This window comes from Nymphaea colorata, chromosome 1 (genome assembly GCF_008831285.2).
Source record: "Nymphaea colorata isolate Beijing-Zhang1983 chromosome 1, ASM883128v2, whole genome shotgun sequence".
Classification (NCBI taxonomy): Eukaryota; Viridiplantae; Streptophyta; class Magnoliopsida; order Nymphaeales; family Nymphaeaceae; genus Nymphaea; species Nymphaea colorata.
The window spans coordinates 9,719,481-9,743,986 of record NC_045138.2 but is presented as its reverse complement, the minus strand read 5'-3'; the positions used below and the strand labels follow the sequence as shown (position 1 = coordinate 9,743,986).

At 38.3% G+C, this 24,506-nt stretch overlaps 2 protein-coding genes across 8 annotated transcripts in view; both read right to left on the bottom strand.

Annotated features, from left to right (window-relative positions):
- Positions 1 to 1,139: 1,139 nt before the first annotated feature.
- The window catches only part of LOC116246399 (uncharacterized), a 41,109-nt gene continuing 17,742 nt past the window's right edge, over positions 1,140 to 24,506 (bottom strand). For 5 of the 7 annotated variants that reach the window (XM_031618265.2, XM_031618262.2, XM_031618264.2 and 2 more), the window contains exons 10-16: positions 17,570 to 17,653; positions 17,340 to 17,498; positions 12,748 to 12,831; positions 12,448 to 12,585; positions 10,219 to 10,331; positions 6,330 to 6,454; positions 1,142 to 1,662 (exon numbers count right to left, since the gene is read on the bottom strand). In XM_031618265.2, the coding sequence (XP_031474125.1) occupies positions 1,565 to 1,662; positions 6,330 to 6,454; positions 10,219 to 10,331; positions 12,448 to 12,585; positions 12,748 to 12,831; positions 17,340 to 17,498; positions 17,570 to 17,653 (801 nt within the window). In that variant the 3' untranslated portion in view covers positions 1,142 to 1,564. Of the gene's footprint in view, positions 1,663 to 6,329; positions 6,455 to 10,218; positions 10,332 to 12,447; positions 12,586 to 12,747; positions 12,832 to 17,339; positions 17,499 to 17,569; positions 17,654 to 24,506 lie in introns of all 7 variants that reach the window. The other 2 variants (XM_031618261.2, XM_031618267.2) reach the window with 2 other exon arrangements.
- LOC126409691 (uncharacterized mitochondrial protein AtMg00300-like) lies at positions 20,659 to 21,284 on the bottom strand. Its single transcript, XM_050075557.1, has 2 exons — positions 21,209 to 21,284; positions 20,659 to 20,972 (listed from the first exon to the last, which is right to left on the bottom strand). Exons 1-2 carry the CDS (start codon positions 21,266 to 21,268, stop codon positions 20,667 to 20,669), a joined length of 366 nt encoding a protein of 121 aa, XP_049931514.1. The 5' UTR covers positions 21,269 to 21,284; the 3' UTR covers positions 20,659 to 20,666.

The following is a 24,506-nucleotide window of genomic DNA, read 5'->3' as shown; positions in this document are numbered from 1 at the left end:
TTTCCGCAAAGTTGCCGACACAACCACGACCGAGATTTTGAGTTTTTGAAACTCTCAACCAGTTTTTTCCGATTTAAAAGCTCTTCCCAAACAGCCACCTTTAAAGAATGTGGGCGTAACACATTTCATCAGACTGTGTCCAAGAAACAAACTTACAACCTTTAGACGATGCTACTAATACACTTTGTCTGAAGACCAAACAAGAGATATTCATATGAACATGTTCTTGCTCAAAAAATCACCAATGAAACCTGCAACACCTTCATGAAAGCGAACTTTATAAAAAAAAATAAAAATAAACCTGAAAACCAACCACAAATCGACTAGCAAGAAGAGGGCGACAAATGAAACGCAGCTGACCAATATTGATGCCAAACCGCATGGCTGCTGTTGGAGAAGGCGGTGGAATGGCAGTGGTGGTGATGGTGCACCATAATCAGGTTCATGCTGAGAAACTTTGTAGCGAAGGACCAGGATGAAGAGGAGTAGCAGAGGAACACAAGGAAGAATCGAAGATGGAGAGGGAAAGCGAGAGAATGACAGAGCGAGAGAGCTGACGGACCAAGGGAGGGAGAAAGAAAGAGTGTGAGAAGAGAGACGGAGAAGGGGGGAGACAAGCGGGAGACAGAGATGGCCAAGAGGCGGTTAAAGAATATGAGATTAGGGCTTAGGGTTCTTGGACAATTCTTTTGGTAAAAGAAGAAATAGTTGAGTCGGGTTAAACGAGCTGTTTCCACGAACTCGAACTCCACTTGTTTATGAACTCGAGTTGGAGCTCCAGCTCTACTCGTTTATTACATGAGCCGAGATCAAGTCAAGTATTTTCGAGTGAGTTCGAGTCAGCTCTGTCGCTGTACATTCCTACCAGAGAGAGAGATTAAGTGGGAAATGGAGACGTCGGAAAAAGTTCAAAATACCGCTAACGTGGCATGCTAAAGAACATATGGTAGTACACCCTCGGTTAGATTAACATGTCAACCATGAAACAGAGCAACTTTTGTGTCATATTCAATAGAATTTCATTTACTATTTATTCCCTGAGTTGCCTAACAACTTTCTGGGCTAAGCTTTGAAGGAATACCATGTCCATAAATTGTAAAAGGTTCGTAATTTTACTATCCCAAACTGTAGATCTCAATGCATATGACTGCAACGTTGTAAATAGTAAACAAAGTTGTACGTTGATACCGAACATTTAATATTTACATTTGTGCACCTGACATCTAAATTTAGAAAAAAATGAAAGCAACATGAAAGCCACAGAAATGTATCCTGTGCAAGGAAGATTTATTCGATCATCTCAAGCATAGTCTGAAAAAAAAAAACAGTCCTGGAGGCGTGATACACCTGCCAAGCAGGAAAACTCACTATAGAGGACTCTTACAAGAGACAAAAAAGTAGTAAAACAGAAAGCAACCTCAGTATACTGCACAAAACGAGCCCGACATCTCTCACGGATGTAAAGAGCATCATCCTGTACATGATCACGTGCAACAAAATGTTACCTGCATCACAGAAAAAATGTCGCAAGCGAAAGAGAAGCATGCTGGAGAAATCCAGAGAACTATTTGCACTTTCTTCCGGCTCGTGGCCCCTTTCTAAGTTTTTTCAGAACAGGATTCTCCACACATTCTGTTTCATCACCTTCTGCTTGGCCTTCCCCTAAACATAAATGGTGATAAAAATCAAATTTCATAATGATAAAATAGACTGTTTTCTGCTAAAAAAAAAAAGAAAAATTCACAAAAAGATGCTCATCTGTTCACCGAATCCCCAACAATGGCTACTAACGTGACTAAAAATTAGGATTAACTGTAGACATTTATGGATGCCTCTTGCCATTGTCCAAATAAGCTTGACTTACGACTGGTTAATGTGCACAAGACAATTTAAACCTCCTCTGAAATCTACTAACTTTATCTTTCTTCCTCGTGCTCCACAATACTGAGCCCAAGAACATCACCTCCTTGCAGGGCTCAACAGAATAAGTTCCGCAAAAGGATCATGCATGATTGCTACTGTTCTTGCTAAAATTTGCATCACTATGGCCAAGATAAACTCCGATATTGACCCAAGCATCAGCCCAGTTGATTCACATCCCAGAATAAAAGATACAATCTAAGTTGAGAATGACGGACTATGAAAAGTTTAAAATTTCATCAAAATCAAGAGATTCTAGAAGTTGCTTGGCAATCCAAAATATTTCCTTCATGATTGAAGATACTGGAGACAGGAAATGAGAAAAGGACTCCATCTCTGACCACTAGTGAGATATGTTTTATAAGTATGCTCTGAATGTGTGTATAAATACTTGTATATACTTGTAAAACATAACCTCTAACATATAAATATATACATATATGCATTTGATTTATGCACTTTTATTTCTTCATGCATTTCTTCCTTGTACTTTTCCTTTTTGTATTTGTGCTCAGTTTTGGTCAAGAATAGACCTCGACCAAGACCGAGCAAGCCATTGCTCAGCACGAACGGATAGATTTCTAGCCATCAGAGATGGCTCAAGAGCTAGGTCAGTCTCCCCTTGTATATATTCATAGAATGGCTGCTCTCCACGTCTTCAGATGCCTAGCTAAGTATTATAAATAAGATTTAACTTGTAACTTTTATCCCAGTTTTGGTACCTTTGTGCGCATTTCTTTAAAGCCTTGTTTTTGGTGCCTTTGTTTGCAATGTGCTTACGGCCTACACATTGCCATTTACAGTAGATTTTTCTACATGATAGCAAAGTCATCCATTGGCCTGATTCGTCCATTTGATGATTAGTTAATGTCACTTTAAGCATCCAGTAAATTTTGCGAGGTTTCTTTGATAATTGACCTTCATCATCGACATTCTTGTGTACAAGGCACAATGCAGAAAGACTCATTTCTCTTTTGGATTCAAGATCTACGTATCCAATTACTTGGCATGAGACGGAAATTTGGAAGCACAAATAAAACACAGAGAACTACAGGGATATGTTAAAGGTACAGTTTTGAAACTCAATCTTAAACGTAGAAAGAAGGACAATGGTGAAATTAAGATTCTTGAAGAAGAAAATGCTTGAAGATTCAACAAAAGGTATGATTAAGGAGATGAAAAGTTGTAGGATTCTCTCATGGATTTTCTCTACAGCTGTGACAAAAAACTAGCAAGTAACCTATGAGAGTATATCAAGTTAAGGTTTACAACAGATTCAGTCGTTAATTGTTGTGACCTCTCTTAGCCTTCCACTGATGCTCCTGCCTTGGTGGCTTAAAAAGGTAGTGGGGGTAGTTTCTCCAGAGGAAAGAGCACAGGCCAAGGGTTTGGAGGAGGTCGTAGGACATTCCAGTGTACCTACTGTGGAAAAATAGGCATTTGGAAGACAGTTGTTGGGAAAAGCATGGTCGTCCTTCCGCTACATCCCTAGGTAGAGGTGTTGCATCTACGCAGAGCAAGAATTCATTACAGTCTTCTATTGGATTTGTCCAAGCAGCTTCATCAGTAGTAGGGGGGTTTTCGTCTTCTTCCCATCTTGAGACTATGATAGTGAATATCAACAAGTCAGAGCATGAGCAGTCTTAGCACACAAATCTATTCAGTCATCAGCCTCCACAGTTATGATAGACAGTGCTACGTCTACCAATACTGCTCCACATGATATAAGTACTACTTAGATTATTGATTCAGGGGCATCGAGGCACTTTGTAATAGGCCTTCATTGTTTACCTTGCTCCATACATTACCTCAAACTCGTCATGTGAAACTTGCAGATGGCAGATGGTCTCTTATTATGGGTTATGGAGATGGTCTCTTACAGAAGAATTAAGGCACATCTATTGAAAATGCCACGCATTTTAGAATTCGAGCATGTAAAAACATTTCTATAGAAAAAGCTCGAGAGTTGAAGAAATTGAAAGATTGTGTTGATGCAATCCACAACAACAAGAAAATGAGTATTATTATAACAGAAAAAGAAAGACAGTAGAGATATGTTTTGATTCTTATGGAAGAGCAGAATTAGAAAAAGTGGCTGCTAAGTTTCTCTATTTCAATTGCATTACTTTCAATGTAGCTAAAAATTCATATTGGAAGAAGTATATTACTATGCTTGCAAATAGCAAACTATCAGGATATGTACCTCCCAGTTCAGAAAGGTTGTGAGCATCACTACTTAAGGATAAAAAGGGCAAGGTTGAACAAAGTTTACAAAGAACAGAAAATTAAATGGAACACAATTGGGGTATCAATTGTTTCTGATGGGTGGATAGGCATTCAAAGACGTCCACTAATTAATTTTATTGTCATTGCACGTGATGAACCAATATTTTTGAAGGCAGTTGATGCATCTGAAGAATATAAAGATGTCGAATATTGAAAGCAATTAATTGTAAAAGTCATCAAGCAGTTTGGTCCTAATAAAGTGGTGCAACTCATTACAAACAATGTTATTGTATGCTAAAGTGTTGGACTGAGTTTGAGCTATGACTTTCCACATATCTTTTAAATTTAGCACTGAAGGACATATGCAATTCTCCAAATCAATAAGTAGGTCCTACGGGACATGAACTATTTTCATGGATTATAGATATTGACAAAGATGCGAGAAATATTAGAAATTTCATCATCAATCACCAATATACATTGTCTCTTTTTCGTAGTTATTTTGATTTAAGATTGTTAAAAGTTATAGAGACATGATTGGCTTCAATAATTGTCATGTTGAAAAAAATTCAAAGAGCATGGGATGCACTGAATCAAATGGTGGCTAGTAGAGAGTGGAGCTTTTATTGGGCTGAAGATGAGGCTAAAGCTCAAATTATTAAAAACATTATTGTAGATGATAAATGGTGGGATAAATTTGCATATTTTTGGATTTTACACACCCAATTTGGTGCATGTTGAAAGCTGCTAAAGATGAGCATATGTTTCATAAAATTTGTGAAAAGTGGGATGATATGATTGAGCAAATTCAATTTATAGTTTTTAAGAAAGAGAAGGAAGACATTGCACTTGATAATTCAGAGTTTTTTTATCTCATACATACAATATTAGTTGAAAGATGGTATAAGAGCAATATTCCCTTGCATTGCATGGCTCATTCTTTAAATCCCAAATATTACATTAAAAAAATGGATTGAAGGAGCTCATGGACGTCTCATTCCAAATTTAGATAGTGAGTTATATAGGAACAGAATATCATGTATGGAAAGACATTTTGGATATTCTTATACCAAAAGACAAGCTGTTTGTGAATATTCAAAGTTTTCTGTAAGAGATTTTAGTTCTGAAGATGCAGCAGAAACAAGAGAAGATGATGGCATAAGTCCTTTTGATTGGTGGGCGTCCTATGGATCAGAAATGCTCGTGCTGCAAAAACTTACACTGAGATTACTATCACAGTCAGTTACATCGTGTTGCAAAGAAATAGAAGCATATATAGTCATATACGCAACATTAAAATGAATAAGCTCACTAGCCAACGTGCAAAGGACTCTCTAATCTACGTCTTCTTTCAAGGAAGGAAAAAAGAATACAAGTATTTCTTTACTATGTTGTTGTGAATTATTCATTTCTCATGTTGTATTAGATTTGTTATATTTTTATGGTCAATATTTTCTATTGTTTAATTTCATCTTATAATAAAATGCAGTTATGGATCATCTCAATATTGAGATGTAAATCCAGATGAATTTGATTTTGATAGAGAATGCAATTGATACACTGCTAACATGGGTTTAGTTGATCCTGTTATTCCTTCTGAGTTGTTTGATGATGATTTCGTTGGAAGCATTGAAGGAAATCAAGATACCGGTGAAATTGGAACGTCACTCTGATTGATGATTGATGAAGTATGAACTGTGAACTCAAAACTAGAGTATATTTCTTATTGAATTGAAGATCAAACTGAAGCATTTCTTAATTAGAAAACCTATAACTTTGAACTGATAACAATAAAAACAACTAAAATGCACGATAGCACAAACTAAATAAGCAAATCATAACACAACACGATAAGTTTGAAATGTCAAAATTCAATGAAGTTAAACAACTAAAGTTTATAAGTCCTGTAGAACCAAAAAAGAACTGCACAAAAGCAGAAGAAAAAAATGTCTCAAAATAAGAAAAAAACAAGAACAAGAATTTTTCTTTTTTTTGAAAAAGGCTAATGAAAAAAGCCTAAACTACTAAGCACCTTGGCAATGTTACAAGCATTTTCAAACAGCAAGTCGCTTAAGAACACCTAGTCTAACCACAAAGTATAACCATATTAAAGAAAAATCTAAACCACAAACTATAAGCATAATTTGAGAAGAAATTAAACTAGTTCGAGATTTAAAGCATACCTATTGGAATCAATCCCAGTTCTTGTGGCCGATGAATACGTTTTTGACTCACTGTAACCACACCAGGTTCAATCTTCTCCTCGGGCATACTGCATAAACCATTGTATGGCTCCATATTACAGAACCTGCATGCATCAAGCCAGAACAATAAGTAATTGTGGCAGAGAAAAGACCCAAAACAATTTATTGGAGAAAAAAATTACTTTTTCTTTCGCATGTACAATAAGCATATATGTCTGCACGAGACCATTATAAAATGCAACACAACAAGCAAGGAAACTACTATAATCAACCAGCTATTGTTCTAACAAATAGATTTGAAGCTTTTCAAATTGCCCGTAAGGCGTAAACCCTCAATATTGAGTCTATGAGTAAATTTTTAAAAAGCATAAACTAAAAATGTGCTTTGAAACCAAAAATGTGACAGTGACTTGCCAATGAAAGTAATCTGACAGTCTATCCAGTGTTGTACGTATAGAAGCGTTGTACGTACAAAAGCTGCATCATACGATACGTATCGTATCGTTTGTGTTTTACGATACGATACACCTCCTCTATCGTAATAGGGGGTGTATTGTACCTGTATCGCACGTACGGTGCGATACGGGGCTCGTATCGTACGATACGCTGCGTATCGATACGCACTATATTGTATGATACGGGCTTATTACGAAAGAGGGGGCTCGACGTATCCTTTTTAAAGGTTTCTTTTATAAAAATGCGGCCGCTCTTCATTTCTAACCTAGAGATTATGCGTCCTTGGAGGGAAATCATCGATTTTCACCGTAAAATCAGAGATTTTCACCATGAAAACAGCGATTCAAACGTCGATTTGTACGAGGGTGGCTGATTCTCGTTGGGAGGAAAGGGATTTTCTTCATCTTGTTGATGAAGGAGAGCCTACTAGATATGTTGATGAATATCTTCAAATTCATGAAGATGAAGATGAAGATGAGGATGAAAATGAATATGATGAAGATTATGAATGACAGTCGAGAGAGTGCTTTCATTTTCTATGTATTGGCAATTTGGCATTGAACATTTTCACAATTTCATTATGTAATTGTTGACTTGTTGTGCTTTCTACATTGATATTGTTATGAGTCATGACTTACGAATTTTGGTGTTTATGAATGATGAACGCGTAACTTTATAGCAATAATAAGTCTATCATTCTGTAAAACATGTTTTTTATAAAGAACATATTATTCTTGATTTTTTATGAATTTTTCGAATATATATATATATATATATATATATATATATATATATATATATATATATATATATATATATATATATTACGATACGGTTACGACTTACGATATGTTAGGATATGGTATATCTTAAAGTCAGAACGATACGGCTTACGATACACTTTTTACAACATTGAGTCTATCCTCATTACTTTTGTTAAAATATGACAATCAAATAACCTTGCCCATGGGACTCTGAGGTAAGCCCATTAAGAGATTTTGACAAAATTTCATAATAAATTAGTTTCAAAAAGTATCAAATATATTTGCTAACTAAATGTGAAGGTAAATAATAGAACAATCATAGTTGTGTTTGAGTAATATCCCATACTGGCGTTAATTGATGCAGATAGTGGCTGGCAGACATGGCAACCTACCCCAAGATAGTCGTACCTTGAAGAACCTAGATAAGGCCCTGGAAGATCTTTATTGAGTTCCCTAGATATCCAGATTCCAGACACAAACGGGATGCGTAAGTCACATAGTCTCAGTTCGCTCCTCCATGGTTCAAGAAGAGTCAGTACCAAAAGGAATATTACATACGAAATAATGGACTGCATTCTTGAGAACAAGAAATTTTGAATTTTCTCCATTGCAAAACCATGTGAAGCATTTGCAGCCATGAACCAGGTGATTATTCAAGTGATTCTCAATAAGATCACAAGGAAACTGAAAGAAGTATTGTCTTGGATCTGGATTCAATCAACCTGATTCTGCATGTTGACTAATTGTATCTATTGTGTGTGTGACTATGTATAGTGGCAAGACTGTTATATTATGTATTGGTGTGTACTTTTTAGTCCATGTGACATAAGTAACCTTACAGATCAGAATATGGAACAATGCCTGAATCATGTATGGCTGTGATCTTAAACTTGAAGGAATCCCCTCTTGCTTCCTGTCTTTCTTTCTTTCATTCGGAACAAAATTGGAATCAAGACCTAACATAGTATTAGGGCAATATGGGCTGACATTGGTAGTTTTTCTTCTTAGATTCAATATCATGGATGCAGCAATCTTGCTTACACTACTCCTAGTTCATCATGGGTCAGCCAACAACCAGGTATTAGACTGTACAACCTTATTGTTGATAAACGTTAATGACATTTTCTTACAGGCAATAAGATGCCCATATGTTAGAGGTCATAAAGTGATAAAGCTGCTAGGATTTGCACTAATTTCCTAAAGTTGATGAGAACCTGAAAGGATAAAATGACTCTTACTCAATGCAGATAGATCCTTAATGTCTTAAGTAAGGTAAGCATAAAAGACTACAAAACCTTTGGTCACTCCTAGTACTCTTCATCACAGGTTAGCAGTGGTCACTCTGAGTACCCTTCATAACAGGTTAGGAGCTCAAAATAGTGATCCACATGATAATCCCACTTCATATCACAATCATGTTCGCATGTTGCAGTACTTGAGCTTCACACATCCCGATCTCTCTCGTTTATACAGTGAATCATGTTTCTTAGTTCATAAATGAACTATGGACTGGGGCTATAGAAGTAGTTAAGTAATTTTAAGATACTTAAAAAGGATGCATGGAGATGAGCTTGTTTAGAAGAAAACAGTATCAAAGGGAGGCAACCACAAGCTTGTTGCCTACATTAATGCCAATTGAGTAGGGAGCGAAAATAGGTCCTATTTTTCACTTTTATGTTTTTTATGGACCTATCTGTGATTTCTGACTGCCGACCCCTAACCTCTTTTAATCAGAGATTAGGGTTAATGGAAGTAAACAATTTCTCTCTCTCTCTCCCTCTCTTGTTTCTTCATCTTTCCCTTCTGGGATGAAACTTTTAGTCCATGTATCATCAGTAATCGTTTTGAACAAGATTAGGCCATGCCCAGCTGGCATCTTAGGAATCCCCTCTTGTTTTTTAATCTTATCTTTCTTTCTGTATAACAAATCTGGACATCAGATCTAACAGAAACAACAGCAAAGCATGAAAGTGTTTCCGAAAAGGCTGATCACCAAGCATGGCTATTTGATAGCAATGAAATTAAATTCCAAGGAAGCAAGAACAACAAAGAGAAATGGGGAATAAAACTTATGATCCTATTTTCTGAAGTTACAGGCAAGCAAATTCGTGTCATGTGAAACTCAAGAAAAAATAACAATATTTGTTCACACCTGTTCTCAAAATGATCACATTAGATAATAGTACTTGTGCAAGTAGAAAAGAAATGCGAAATCATGATCCAGCAGCGACACTAGTTTTGACATGCAGTGTTATGATTACCAGACAAAAATATTATTTTTCATAGCTAACATTTAGGAGAAGTAAATGCGAAACAAATCCCACATGGATTTTAATAATGCAAGCCTCCTCCAAGGCTAAGGAGCCGGTCAAAGTTAGAAGCCATTTTCTAGTTTAGCTATAAGGAACTTGTCTGTACTTAGGCACACAAAATTAAGTAGACAAATTAATAAAGGGGAGCCATAGAGGTACTTATATAGCTAATTATTAGCTCCATGCAATAAAAGCAGAAAATAGATATCCCAAATTATGGTTTAAGGACATGAAACAGGAAAGAACCCCAAGAATATGATTAAGAACCAACATGGAGGAGAATACACGAGAAGTGAAAACAAGACAAATGCAATTAAGAAGATTAAAAGTATTAACCAACTATCAGGCAAGGATTTGCTCTCAAAATTACTGTCCAGCCGTCTCCATTTCAGACATTTATTGCATTGGACCCACTCATAATCAGGTTCATATGTGGCATTAGCTTTCACCTAAAATCATAAAAATTTAATGATCAGTTTGACAGAATTATCATGTAAGAACACTTGCGCATCCAGGCATAGAAAGAAAGATAGAAGTCAACTATTTTATTATCATGCCCTATTGTTTGTACTTTGTTCTAACTAGTCTATTTTGTGATTTAAGCCAGGCATATGTTAAAGTGTATCACAACTACATAAGCAAAGCTGCAAAAGGGCATCTGTGAATTCTTTCAAAGAAATGCTCCCCACTAAACACCATATCTTCTAGAAAGGGAGAGTAAGAAAGGCTTGTATTTTTACCAGACAGTGCAACAGTAGTGTTGGTCAAACCAATGTTGTAAAAAGCATATCGTAAGCCGCATCGGTCAGGCCAATAGATACATCGTATCGTCAAGTATCGTAATGTATCGTATGTGTTTCATAAATTTATTTTTTAATTAAAAAAATAAAAAAAATAGAGAAAAATCAGCCACATCAAGAAAAATAAAAATTATGCTTTTTTTAATGAAAAAACATGTTGTACATAATGACAAGCTTATTGCAGGTATGAAGTTACTTCACAAACATTGATAAGTGGTCATAATATCATATAGCAACACAACATGAAGTCATGAACTAAGACATCAAGAAACATAATTTATAAGAGGATTATATAATAACTAATAAATAAGTCATAAGATCCATAACACATCAAAAACCAAGTTTTACATACAATATACATCACATCATAAGACAAAATTGTTCAACGTTAATGCAAATAACAGATGAAAACAGCTTCATTCATAATCTTTGTCACCGCATTCTCATTTTCATCTTTTGTAGAAGATATAAACCCTCTTTATGTAAGCAAGAATCAATCATTCGTGCATAAATCTGCCCTCAAATTGTTGATTTCATGGTGAAACTGGTTATTCCTTTTGAAAATTGCCACAACATCCCCCTTCTTTAACTATTAGATATGTTCAGAAATGAAGAGGGAGGCAAGTTTTAAAAATTATTTTGAAAAATGGTGGTTTTAACCCCATATTTTTCAAAATAGACATGTATTAGCAAATAGTTGAGCCTATAGCCATTAGTTCTTCCCAAAAAGCATATGTAAAAGCGTATGGGCTATGATGCAGCTCTAGCTTTCTTGTTCCTACTTTTTTTCTTCAGCTCTTCCACTATTTCACAAATTAAGAAAAACCATATGTTGCTTTTGTTTGTCTTCATGTTAAATCTCACTCAAGAAGACTTGACTGCCTTAATAACATATGCATAGGATTGCTTCAATGCATCACATTGACTGCAGAGGAAGGAATATTGTATAGCACTGTGTGAGACGGGTACGCCTGTTTTGCCCAGGTACCCGTGTCGGGTACGTGGGTACGGCAACACGGGTATGGGTACGGCTGGGGTATGGCTGCATTTTAAAACTTTTAAAATTATATTTTCAAATTTAATTTTTTCTCTAATTTTTTATTTTTCCCTTCTTTTATATTTCCCTTCCAATAAGATTCTATATTTTCCTCTCATTTTTCTTTAATGTTGAGATTTTTTGTAGATTATAAGACTATTAATGTTTTTTCTCATTTGATTATTTTTGAGAATTTAAAAATTTGTCGTACCTACGTACCCATAATTTTCAAAGTCACAGTACCAAAACCCGTATCGCCATACCCGTACCCATACCGTACCCGCACCCATGTGATATAGGTATAGCATTTTCACAAAAGAGAATAAGCAATAAATAATAGGATTATATGACTGACTATCACAATTGGTAATCATTCTCACCAAAGAAGTATATCGTGCATCTCATACATTTCGGGTTTGAGGAAATGTATCTCATATTATTTTAAGTAGGAGAAAAGATCCTATGGTCCATTGAAGCAATAACCTTTCCGCAATTCTGATAATTATGCATTTTACAGTGATCTCAATCTGGTTAAACTCCATGCTTTAATCACAAATAAGGCAATTTTATTTCACTACAGCATTATTTGAACCAAATCTATCATGTATGAATTAGGTCATGAGTAACAACTAAACCATCAAGGCTGAAAAACTTTTCCAGAATTAGGTCATGAATAACTACTTCATCAAGTCTGAAAAGTTGTTCCAGTCAAGGAGAGAAAAAATTTACCAAAACAAGGTCATCATAGCGTGTATCCCAGTACACATCACACTTGTGACTTAACCACTCCTCTAGCTTGGCATAAGCTTCACAGTCTTCAAAACCTTGTTTGTTGCTAAGAACATAAGTTTTATCATCTCCATAACTCTGAAACAAATTCGAGAAAGTAAAGCCATTTGCAAGGGATAAAAGGAAACTATACTGAGAATATGCAACAAAAAAAAATGTTTTAAATGAATATCAAAAGAAAAAAGAAGTGTGGGCATAGAAAAATGTCAAAACTGAAAATAAAAATGAGAAAGAAAATACCATGATATTTGTGACATCAATAACTCCAAGAATACCCCTTCCCATGTCTGCACTGTGAATCATTCCTCCAACTCTCTTGTATGCCTTTCTCAAGAAACAAAAAAAAATGAGGAATCAGAACTCAAATTGCAAAATTGCATTAAAAAAACATTAGAAAATTACAAATACCTGCTCAACAAATGTGCCAACATCAAACAACTGCTCAACCTTTGAATCACATCAAATAGCCCATCAACTTTTGCAGGAAACTCACAAACAGACTTTTTCTCATAAAAAATATTAAAAATAAACAAGAGAAAGACAAAAGTATCCTCAAAAGTACGTTTCTGAAAAATAAAAAATAAAATATCAACATAGCTGGACGGCTAGTCAATCTTAGCTGCCCGGTGAGGGTTGCCGCTGCCCCCTCACCTGTTGGCAAGGTCACTGGTAAACCCTCATTGGGAAGCATGGTTAGGGATGACCTTGCGCCTATGTCATATGGGTTCGGGTATGGCACGGGTATGGGTTTGGACACAGCAATTGTAACGCTCGACATTTTGCAAGCGGGACGGATCGGGTCCAGACCCAGACCCAAGCTCCACGCATGAGAAGGGAGCCCGTCGCGCGAGGGAACTCTTCTCCGTCGTCTTCCTCTTTGTTTCTTCCTCTACTGTGTCGCAAAGAAGAAGAAGGCAGAAGGTGTGGCAATGGCGACGGCTAGGCCAACGGAGGAAGGGCGACGCCGGCGGCGCAACAGCGTGGAGGTAAGCTCACCTGATTTTTTTTTTTTCGTCTCTTCTTTCTCCTCCTCCACCCTCTCTCGCTGTCCTATTCGTCGCACCCTCTATCTCTTTTCTTTCTTCTTCTTCTCCCTCGCCCTTCACCACACCTTTCCCTCTCTCTATTGGCCGTCTCTCTCCGTCAGCGTCCTCCTTCTGCTCCCGCACTCTCTCCCCGTCTCTTATGTCTCCTCCTCTCCATCTAACCCGCTCGATTTCCCCTGTCTGCTTGTCTCTCCCCTCTGTCCGAACTCTCTTCACCAGTCATCCCTCTCTGCACGCCTTCTTTCTCTCGCACCCTCTCTCTCTCTCCCTCGCCACTCTCCTTCTCCTTCCCGCCAGTTCTCTCCAACAAGGTCCCTTTTGCTCTGTTTCCCTCTCGTCTCTAGTCTCCCGCACGTTTTCCCCTCTGCCCAAACTCTCGTGGTCAGTCTTCCTCTCCTCATTTTCTATTTATTTTCCCCTCTAATCCTCAGTCGAACCTCATTCCCATGGCCGACTGCCTTTTTCTAATGACAAATCCCTCTTTTGACCTCTCTTTCGCTAAACCTCACCCTATTTATGGTTGTTTAGTTGGTTTGTAGCTTGCGAACGCATCTTTCCCCTCATACTAGTGAAGTGAAGGCATTGGTGGTGAAGGCAGCGAGCTATCATTGGCGTTGGTGCTCAATCGAATATTTGAGGTGGCTGCCAGGAATATTGCAGTAGTTTGGACACTATGATTGGGGTGAACGAGGCCTAATCGAGCTTAAATTATCTAAATTTACTGTTAGTGCATGTATAATTATTATTTGAGCATGCTAGACTTAAGATTTGATGATTTAGAATGCATGCTAATGATGTTGTTATTTTGGAGAAAATTTAGGACTATTTTGAGATGGATGAGGATCCACGTGTATATCTATCTTTTTAGCATAATGAGTTGATTTTCGAAGCAATTTGGAAACATGATAGAGATTCTAATGATGTTGAGAAGGTTTAGAACCGTTGTAGCGAGTTTAGGAAATGTGCTTCTATTGTTGTGCATATGTGTCATGTGTTGGGAAGCCTAATTGCGGGGTTGACGCTTCAACTTGAAAAACAAGTGAGAAACATACATGTGATAAGTCGAATCCAAGTTTTGAGTTTCTAATTGTTTGGTGACAACCTCGAGGAGTTGGGAAGTGGCCTATTGGAGGGCTTTGTGGGTCGACACTACTCGTCGACACCTTCTTGAGGCGATGACATGCCTCAATGATTTTATTTCATACTTGTATAAATTGTAAAGCGAAACGAGTAAAGAACTTATCGCTTGATTGTGTTTGCAGGTACACCGAGCACGTCTAGTAAACCTTGAGCAACCAGATTCGAAGCTCGAGGCATTTTACCCTCTAGTGCTATCAAGGGGCTGGCGGCAAGGAGTAGGGAAGAGAACGAGAGAGAGAGAGAGAGAGAGATTAGGAGAGAGAATAAAACCTCATCATAAACTTCCATTAGGGCAAATCACGCCCAAAATACTTACAACATAAAGCAAAGCGGGTCTCTATTAAATACCTGATACAAACTGACTAATAACCGATGCATAACGTAAAATAAAACTTGTCTAACATTATTAAACTAAGACAAAGCCTAACAGCTTCACCAGTTTTGGCGTACCACTATGATTTAGCACCCAGTTGCACCCACGTACTTGTGTCAATACACAAGTCCAATGACACGGGTACTTGGGCAAATCATTGTACCTACGTACTGACACGGTACCCGTGTGCCTTAGGCGAAAGCAAGGATCGCGACTGTCGGTATTTTTGGGAAGGGTTGGAGGGTTGAGAGTCGTCATGGCCCTCGCCTGAGCAGTAAGTGTTGTGATGACCCTCGCCTTAAACATTCAGGTGAGGGTCCTCGTAACCAACGCTCACTGTGGGTCGCTCGACCCTTCCTGGTAAGGGCCTCTGATTCCCATTGAATGGAGAGTCGACCCTCACCAATCGGTAGAGTATCTTCCTTTTTTATTTTAAAATGATGATTAAAAGAACGGCATTGTCCTCATTGTATCTACTTTTTAACATTTTCATTGGAAGAGCGGCTCTTAGTGAGTTTGTGAGAGAAGGTACACACCCTTTTGATGTCTTCAAAAAGTTGAGTGCGCATCTGATATTGGCCCAAAACTTGGCTGAGTTTTGCACTTTTCAAAACATCATTAAGAATGCCTCAAGTGGTATCCAAATTAAATGAAATGCCTATACAAATATTCATTTAGGAAAGGATACCAAAGTTGTAGGAAATTGTTTGAAGGTTTTCAACTAACAATATTTTATGCAGATCCACTTAATCCTATGGCCACCCTAGTGAAAGCCCTGAAACTAAGGGATCCTAAGATGGATGTTTGACAGTTCAGGCAGTAGATGTTGTTAACAAAAAGGCATGTGAAGCCTTTCATATTGCTAGAAGAGCACAAAAGAATGAGAGAGAGAGAGGGAGAGGGAGAGCCACCGTTTCAATCAGCCCCATGAAAGCAAAGATCAGCTATAGGCTCTCAACCTACAATAGCTCCTCCAAGACCAGAAAGAAACATGCTGAGAATAGGCAGGGTTGTCCAATTGTCCAGTGCATGCAATGCCAAGGTTCCCTTAGAGAAAGATGGTCCAAAAAATTCACCAGCCCTACGAATGTGCTAGTGGTGGTGGAATGAATTAGCAATCAATGATCCTGAGGTTGTCTAAGAAGGAGATATATATGCTACCAAGTGGTCCAAGTCAATGAGTGTCTTTCATTATCACGAGGCCCTCCTCCCATTGAGTCACCACTTCTGAGTTTGAGGAGTCAAAGCTTGACTATGCCCTTCAAACAGCATTAACCCATGTGATGTAGCTTCCAAGAGAACCTTATAAAACTGTGGATGTCCATGTGCCATTAAGACGGTGCAACAAATCCAACTTTAGACATCTCAAGATCCTTATAAATATGGTCTTACATAGTGATGAATTATTGAGAGATGATAAGAGAGCCCGATTTTCTTCATAAAAGTTTCCCCATTCAATGCAATTATATGAAGACCTAATACACCTCACATGATTTTAGATTATTTTTAATGAATCATTGTTTTGGGTCCTCATAAGATATAGATCATGCCCAAGACCCTTAAGCCCAAGGACAACTATGTATGAGAATGTAAAAGATATTATATGCTTCTGATCATTCAATCAAGAATTAACACACCTTAATGCATGTAAACATATGTGTAAGTAGGACCAGTTTTGCTCGCATGAAATTTCCTAAAATGTCCTTAAGTATTGTGACAATGACTTGCTAATTTCCAAAATAATTGAGTAGCCCATAGAAAGCATAAAATGGAAAAACTCTAAAACTCTGAAAAACTGTTTTATGACATTAAGATGGGGGTGGGGGAAGGGAAATGAGAAAAAGATATCTAGACACCTAAACAACTCTAAGAGCCAGAGACACCAGGTCATAGATAGCATTGAAATACATAACATACCAAACACCCTAAGAAGAAAGAAGCTTGCGGTATCTATGCAAAAAATGCAACGTAAAAACATGATAAAAAACAGCCTTGGAAGCATTATTTGTGAGACAATTAGATTTCTGCTAGTTCAAAAACAACAACACCAAAATAGAAGTTGCAGAAATGTACTCACAAATTTGTGAATTCATATATTTATGTTATGCTTTTGTGCAGTGTATCACTGTCGAGACAGCAGTTTTGTGACTTTGTGTTTGTTTGACCAAGAGAGCATGGGAGAGCGGCAGAGAGAAGGTGAAATTATGACTTTCCACAAGAAAACATGGTTGTAAAGGTTATAAACCTGAGACCCATTATTCTTACTGCATTACCTCAATCAAGCGGCCATGCCAATATAGAAAAATTCCACAATTCCTCCTCTTCCATTCTGTTTGACTACGTCCCAGTGTTAAACGAACAGGCTTACCAATGACAAAATCATCAACAACAACTGTCATGCTCAAAGATTTAGCCAAAGGACGACTTTTCACCTATCCAAACAACGACAAAGTCAACCATACATCCATCCATATGAAACAAATCAATAAATAACCTTTATTACCAGTGATCCTTGGACTTGTATCTTCATTCGTGGTTCTAGGAAGATAACTTGTAAATAAGAACAAAGCGAGAAGTCAAGAGGAACCTGAACACCCATAAAAATGTACAGCCATTAAAAGCAATAAAGTTAACACAAAATCAAAAGAGCATATGCAGACCAACAGTAGAAATGCTTGAGTGTGAGCAATATAACTGAAGATCTCTAAGCCTCTACAAGGGTCCGGACAGTACCTGATTTTGGGTTTGGAAACTTTCCTCCATTAGAAGCAAGGTCTTAAGGAGGTTTGGTGATAACTTATGCGGCAAAAAGAAAGTTGGTGGCAGACCGCAAATGTATACGAAGACAAAACACTAGATGGAAGCCTTATCCATAAGTGGACTATGGGTTGAACGCTACTTAGGCTGACATGGTTCATGATGAAGAAATGACACAATAGCTAAAGGTGTGTGAGAGTCAAGACAAACTGGGCTGATTAAGGACTCAATTAAATGCCAAAGGGGGTTTTTATCAAGAGGGGCAAAGGAACACAACAGCATAGGTATATATTATAGGGTGAGGCTTGAGGAGGGATGGTGAGTTTTGGCTATCTCAAGGATGCCCATGAGTTGAACAATGAGGGCACTATTGACTTGAGAAGGGTGGTGGCCATGGTGAAATGAGCACATAACTCAATCTTAGGGCAAGCAGGTCAAAGGCCTTAGAGAGTGGTGAAGCAGCTACAACAAGGTGTGTTGAGCCAATTGTGAGAATCTTCACTAAAACACCACCGAATCACGTCTCTCCGTTTGAAAATAAGGAGGATGGAGAATAGAGAATAGAAGAAAGCAATGAAGGTAAGTATATATGCAACTGCACGCTGCTTTTTATTGCTCCAACAAATGAGATTGAAACCTGAAACTGAGCGTCGGTCATCAGGATCTCCTGCCCAGTCTGCATCAGTATAAGTATATATCTTATGTCCAAGAGAAACATTGGGACACTTTGTATAGATCAATCCATCCCCAAGAGTAGCTTTGAGATACCGTAAGATCCGCTTAGCGACATCCATATGTCCTTCTGTGGGTGCATGCATAAATTGAGAGATCTGATTTACAGCATAGACTATGTCTGGGCGGGTAAAGGTAAGGTATTGTAACATACCAACAATGCTGCGATAGAAGGTAGGATTTGAATAGGCAGCGGTTCCATCAGAGGCAGCCAATTTAGTGTTTAGAACACTAGGAGTAGTTATGGGTTTGCAATTAATCATACATGCCCTGTCCAAAATATCAAGAGTATACTTATGCTGCGTAAGAGTCAATCGATCATTTGCCCTGTCTAGTTCAACACCCAAGAAGTACCGAAGTTCGCCGAGATCTTTCATCTTGAATTCTTGCTGCAACAGATCCTTAACATAAGATATATGAGAAGAAGAATTCCCAATTATAACAATATCATCTACATAGATAAGTAACCAAGTAGTAACTTCTTCGGTATGATACATAAACAAGGAATGATCTAGAGAGCTTCGTAGAAAACCAGCTTGTTGTATATGATGAGAAAACCGATCGAACCATGATCTAGAAGCTTGCTTCAGCCCATATAAAGACTTGTGTAACTTACAAACCAATTTTTGAGGATCATGAGTATTGTAGCCGGGAGGTTGCTCCATGTATACCTCTTCCTTAAGAATCCCATGAAGAAAAGCATTTTTGACATCTAACTGATAAAGAGGCCACCCATATGAGACTGCAAGAGAAATAATCACACGTATTGTGCCCATCTTGATAACCGGACTGAATGTTTCATCATAATCTTCCTCATATTGTTGTGTCAAACCGCGCGCCACAAGACGTGCTTTATGTCGATCAATGCTACCATCTGGCTTATATTTCAGTTTGTAGACCCATTTGGAGCCCACAACATTCTTATCAGTTGGACGAGGGACAATCTGCCAAGTCTGAAACTCATGCAAGGCTGCCATTTCCTCATTCATAGCTTCAACCCAACATTTTTCCTTACTTGCATAATGATAGGATTTTGGTTCGACCTTCTTGCTGACTTCTGTCATAAACAACTGAAAATCTAAAGAAAAGTTGTTATAACTTACCCACCAATCAATGGGATGTCGCACACGTTGGGACTGACGTGGGGCTGCAGTAGGAGCTGATCGCCTAGAGTACACAAGGCCTGAGAACCGACTATGTATAGGTGAATCATGGGGTTGGGAGGATGAGGGCATGCTGTCCAAGGAATCGCTCACAAGTGTCTCAGGCTCATTAACATCTTGCTCCTCGTGCTCAACCAAACGGTCAGCCCCTTGTCTTAGGATTTCAGCATGCAGCCAAGTATCATAAACCTCATTTTTATCCTTGAGTGTCATGCAAGTAGCCTTGGGATCTTGTAACCTGTTTTCATCAAAAACAACATGTCGTGAAATATGAACACGCCCAGTTTTAAGGTTGTAACATCTATAACCCTTGTAGTTTTCTACATACCCTATAAATCTGCACAAAATAGCACGATCTTGAAACTTGTTACGTAAGGAAACATCAACATGCACATAGCAAACACGTCCAAAAACACGCAATTCCTCATAGCGTGGCTGCTCTTGATGTAATAAAAAATATGGGGATTTGTCATCAAGCAAAGCCAATGGCAGTCGATTTATAACATGGACAGCCGTATGAAAAGCCTCAATCCACAATGTCATGGGTAAGTCTGTGTCATGCATCATGCTGAGCGCGCTTTCAACAATATGTCTATGTTTCCGTTCAGCAATTCCATTTTGTTGAGAAGTATGTGGGCATGAAATCTGTCTAGTGATCCCATTATCTAGTAGATACTCAGTAAATTCATTAGAAATAAATTCACCACCACCATCACATTGAAAATGCACAATATTAGTGGAGTATTTATTTCGAACCGAGGCATGGAATTGAGTAAACAAACGGAAAATTTCAGATTTGTGTTTCATGAAGTGTATCCAAGTATGTCGGGAATATGAATATATAAAAATGACATAGTACCTACTCCCAGAAGAAGAGGGAATTGGAGCAGACCCCCAAACTTCAAAATATATGGTGTCAAAAATCCTTGAAGCTCTTTTATTAATTGACTAAAAAGGAAGGGCATGGCTCTTACAAAGTTGACAACTCGAGCACATGCTGGACTCACTGACTGAACTCAGACTGGACTTATCTAAGAGCTCGTCTGCAACAAGACTTCGAACAAAAGACTGACTACAATGAGCTAACCGACCATGCCAAATGGATGGCTTATTATATTCTGCGACATTGACTTCATTATGACTTGAAGAACATGAATCTGGAGGGTGAAGTTTGGACAGCTTTGGAGCTTCTTCAAGGACATACATATCTCCTTTGCGAGTGCCCTCAGCGAATGTCTTCTTGGTTTGAGCATCCTTGACATAAACAGAAGATGGTATGAATTCAACAGAGGAGTGAGTATCATCAATAAGTTTGGACACTGAGATAATATTTTTCTTGACACTTGGAACAACAAGGACATTCTTTAATGGAATGGAAGAAGAACCCATGGATATTTGTGCATTTCCAATGTGCGATATTGTGTGATGGGAACCATCTCCCGTGACTACTGAGCCTTGATCTAAATAAGGGGAAACACTAGAGAGATTACCTGTGTCACCAGTAACGTGGGCTGCTGCTCCAGAGTCCACATACCACTCTCCTTGCTCATTTTGCTTCAAGTTAAGTTTAGATAAGGCTGTCATTAGAAGTTGTTGCACGTCTACTGAAACCTTTGAAGTTGGATTTGATCTAGATGAGGATGGAGCTGACCCTGCTGCTGTCCTGTTCTCGCGCCTGATCTGACTATTCTTTTTCTGAGTATTGTGCCAACATTCTAATTTTACATGCCCCTTCTTGTTGCAATAGAAGCATGTCGGGATTCTTCTAGATGTGGCAGAGGTAGTATTCATGCTTGGCGGTGTTGGGAGAATCCCTCTTCCCATGCCTACCTGAGGAGTCCAAGAACGAGTGCGATTTCCTTGCAGTGCGTGAGTTCCTGTGATCAGTACATTGTGGCTGTTGGAAGGAACCAGATTATGTCGTTGAACTCGACTAGCTTCATGTTGAAAAAACTTGGCCTTTAGATCTTCAAAAGATGGGAGAACAGGTAAGACTTCCAAGGCTGTGCAAAAAATATCAAATTTTGTTCCCAGTCCACTCAAGGCTTGTTGGACTTTGTCCTTGTCGCTGACGGGATGTCCAATTGCAGCAAGCTGATCACTAACACTCTTGATTTCATTCAAATACTCCAAAACTGTACGTGTCCCACGCTTGATATCCTGAAATTGCCTTCTTAATTGTAGAAAACGTGCTTTCGAGACTTGAGAATATGTTGTGGCAAGGGTAGACCACAACTCTAGGGCAATTAAATCATCATCAATACCTCCTCTGACAAGATAGAAGTGATATAAGCAACAAGAGACTGGTCGTGAGCCAGCCAAACTTCATATTTGGGATTGCTCTCAGGAAGAGTTTCGTATTCAAAACTGATTTCACTTCCAACCGAGGCCCCCGCACCTTTACCTCCCACGACTGTCTTCTTTACTGTTAAAATATAAATCCTTCACCAGCACGTTGAAGAGGAGTCTCTTAGGATTCCACCTCCTTGTAGAATGTGTTAAAATATTTAATGTCCTTGTAACATGTGAAGAGTCTCCTAGGATTCTATGTTGTAGTTAATATCCTTGTAATATGTGAAGTCTCTTAGGTTTCTATGATGTAATTAATGTCCTTGGAGCTTGTGAAATCTCCTAGGATTCTACGATTGGAGACTCTTAGAATTCTGAAAATGGGATTATAAATAGAGGCCGTGCAAACCATTTTGGCAACGGCTTCTTCTCCTCAGTTTCTTCTTGTTTTCATTCTCTCTCTCCCTCTCTCTCTCTCTCTCTCTCTCTATCTCTATCTTCCTGCGTGAGTGCTGTTTTCGGGTTATAGATATTGGTGCTACATTTCTATCATGGTATCAGAGACAGGTTTCGATCCTGTGACCTGTGGGTTATCATGGTATCAGAGCGCCAGGCTACGTTATCTCTACCAAACGAAATGCCCAAACAGGTCTGATCTGGTTAGAATTCTTTTCTCATCTTGTCTCTATCCTGAATTTACTTTTCTCTTGCGCAATTCTTGTTCCTTTTTCTTCTTGCTTACCCAAGGACACATCTTGTTATATCGTGTCTTCTTTCCCTCTCATCTTCTACCTATATACCATTCCTTTCTGCTATCATGGAAAACCTTTCGCATTCTGGCATGTCCTCAAGTTTTCTTCCTCACCTTATTACCGAAAAACTCAACCATGAGAATTATCTGATCTGGAAAAGGCAAATCATGCCTTTCATAAGAAGTCAAGGCCTCTTTGGACATCTCGATGGTTCAACAAAGGCTCCACCAATATCCGTCTTACAGGAAATAAAAAATGAGGCAGGAGAAGTTATTGTTGTTCATGAAGACAATAATCCTGAACATGCTATGTGGATGAGACGTGATCAAAGTCTGGTTGCGTATATTTTGTCCACTTTATCTCAACAAGTGTTACTTTCAGTTTCTGATGATTGTACTGCAGAAGAATTATGGGAAACCCTTGCTGATACCTTTTCCCAAATATCAGAAGCTCGAATTATGTACTTAAAGAAAGAATTTCAGAATTTGAGCAAAGGTTCAACGTCTATCATGGATTATTTGGGGCGTATTAAGGCCGTCGCAGACCAACTTGCTGCCTCAGGGAATAACATTTCTGATAAGGAAAAGGTGCAGCAAACCTTGAATGGACTAGGGCATGATTATCATGCTTTTATTACAGCTCTTGAGGTCCTTCCTGTTCTGCCTTCCTTCAACGAACTACAAGGTAAACTTCTCCAACATGAAATGAATATGAAAAGAGTCATTGAAAGGACTGATCAAGGGAACTCCCAAAATGTGTTGGCTATGAATGTAAGGTTTGGTAAGAGCCATGGGAACTCCAACCATGGTGGTCGTGGCATTCTACCAACACCACATAACCAAGGTATGTCTCCTTTGGATACTTCAAGAAAAATACCAATTTGTTTTCAGTGCAACAAGAAAGGACACATGAAGGCACAATGTTGGTTTAATCCTCAAAATAAAAACAAAGGGGTAAGACATGATTATAAACAAGGAGGACAAAGTTCTAAATCCACCGCTGAAGATATGCAACAGCTATTGATGGCCGCATTCTCAAAGATGACTATAAAGCAAAATGAGCAGGGAGAATGGTTCTTGGATTCAGGTGCAGCTACCCATGTGACAGGAAATGCAGGTAAATTGACTAACTTATCCCCTCATTACGGTAGAAGTTGCATTATAACAGGTGATGGAAAATCTCATCCTATTACACATATTGGAAATGCACATATTCCATTGTCATCCTCGTCTCTATCACTGTCTAATGTTGTTCTTGCTCCCAATATCAAAAAGAACATCATATCCATTTCTAAACTCATTGATGATACAAGCTCTTCTGTTGAATTCACACCTTCTTCTGTCTATGTCAAGGACCTCCAAACGAAGAAAATGTTCGCTAGAGGGGAGCGTCAAGGGAATATGTACGTCCTCAAGGAATGTCTACCCAAGGATTCATCCACTTTTGATATAGGATTGAAGACATTTTCTCTTTCTCATAATGCGTCATCAGTGCCAAGTTCTTGTCATTTTCAATCAAAAGTAAGGGGCCCTAACCAATTTTTGGAGTCTGATTTGTGGCATAGTCGGCTAGGACATTGTGGTCGACATTTCATTGAAAAACTTGTCACAGATAGTCTCATTCCAAGATCAAGTTTACCTCTTACTTCAAGTGTCAAAAAATGTTCAAGTTGTGGACTTTGTAAGAGTCATGTTTTACCTTTCCATAATATAAATCAAAGGGCTTCCAAACCTTTTGAAACTATTTT